This window comes from Fulmarus glacialis, unplaced genomic scaffold, assembly GCF_000690835.1.
Source record: "Fulmarus glacialis isolate BGI_N327 unplaced genomic scaffold, ASM69083v1 scaffold27479, whole genome shotgun sequence".
NCBI classification, from domain to species: Eukaryota; Metazoa; Chordata; class Aves; order Procellariiformes; family Procellariidae; genus Fulmarus; species Fulmarus glacialis.
In genome coordinates this window covers 5056-5644 of record NW_009234300.1, presented here as the reverse complement: position 1 = coordinate 5644, position 589 = coordinate 5056, and the positions used below count along the sequence as shown (strand labels likewise).

Sequence of the window (589 nt, the reverse complement as noted above, 5' to 3'; positions counted from 1 at the left end):
ACTCCCCCAATCCCGATTTAGAAACAAACCAACAAATAAAGAACAAAACAAGGAGAAAGCCCCCAGGAAATTCACTGCGAGCAGCAGCCGCCACCTCCCAGCCCAGCGTGACGCCTGGCCGTGGTCCCAGGGCCACCTCCACCCCTCGCCGCTCTCCTCTGGCTCGGATGCCCCGGCCACGGGCTGCACGTTCTTTGGGAAGTCAGCAGCAGGGCAGGTAGAGTCCACCCGTCTGTCCACGTAGACGTCCGCCTGTCCACGTGGCGTGGGCCCTCCCCGCAGTTGGCACCTCTCTTCGCTCTCAGTAAATGACCTCGTAAACCGTAGCTTTCTTGTCCCCTGAGCCAGTGACGATGAACTGGTCATCGGTGGAGACATCGCAGCTGAGGACGGAGGAGGTTTCCTTTGACTGGAGAGAGGAGGGCAGGGGGGATCAGCACAAGAAGCAGCCCCGGAGCAAGGTCCTGGTCCTACCCCAGGACTTGGGGCCCCGAGTTGTGCCCAGGGAGGGTTCAGGGACGAGTTTGTTTAGGGGGGGGTTATTATTGCTGAGATACTTTCAGAGCTGGGCAGTGCCCGCTCTGGGGAA

At 60.3% G+C, this 589-nt stretch overlaps 1 protein-coding gene across 1 annotated transcript in view; it reads right to left on the bottom strand.

Moving 5' to 3' along the window:
* Window positions 1-301: 301 nt before the first annotated feature.
* The window catches only part of LOC104082476 (transducin-like enhancer protein 2), a gene marked incomplete at its 5' end in the record, with an annotated part of 4393 nt that continues 4105 nt past the window's right edge, over window positions 302-589 (bottom strand). Inside the window, one exon of the mRNA XM_009585613.1 lies at window positions 302-409. Coding sequence (XP_009583908.1) covers window positions 302-409 — 108 coding nt within the window. The remainder of the gene's footprint in view (window positions 410-589) is intronic.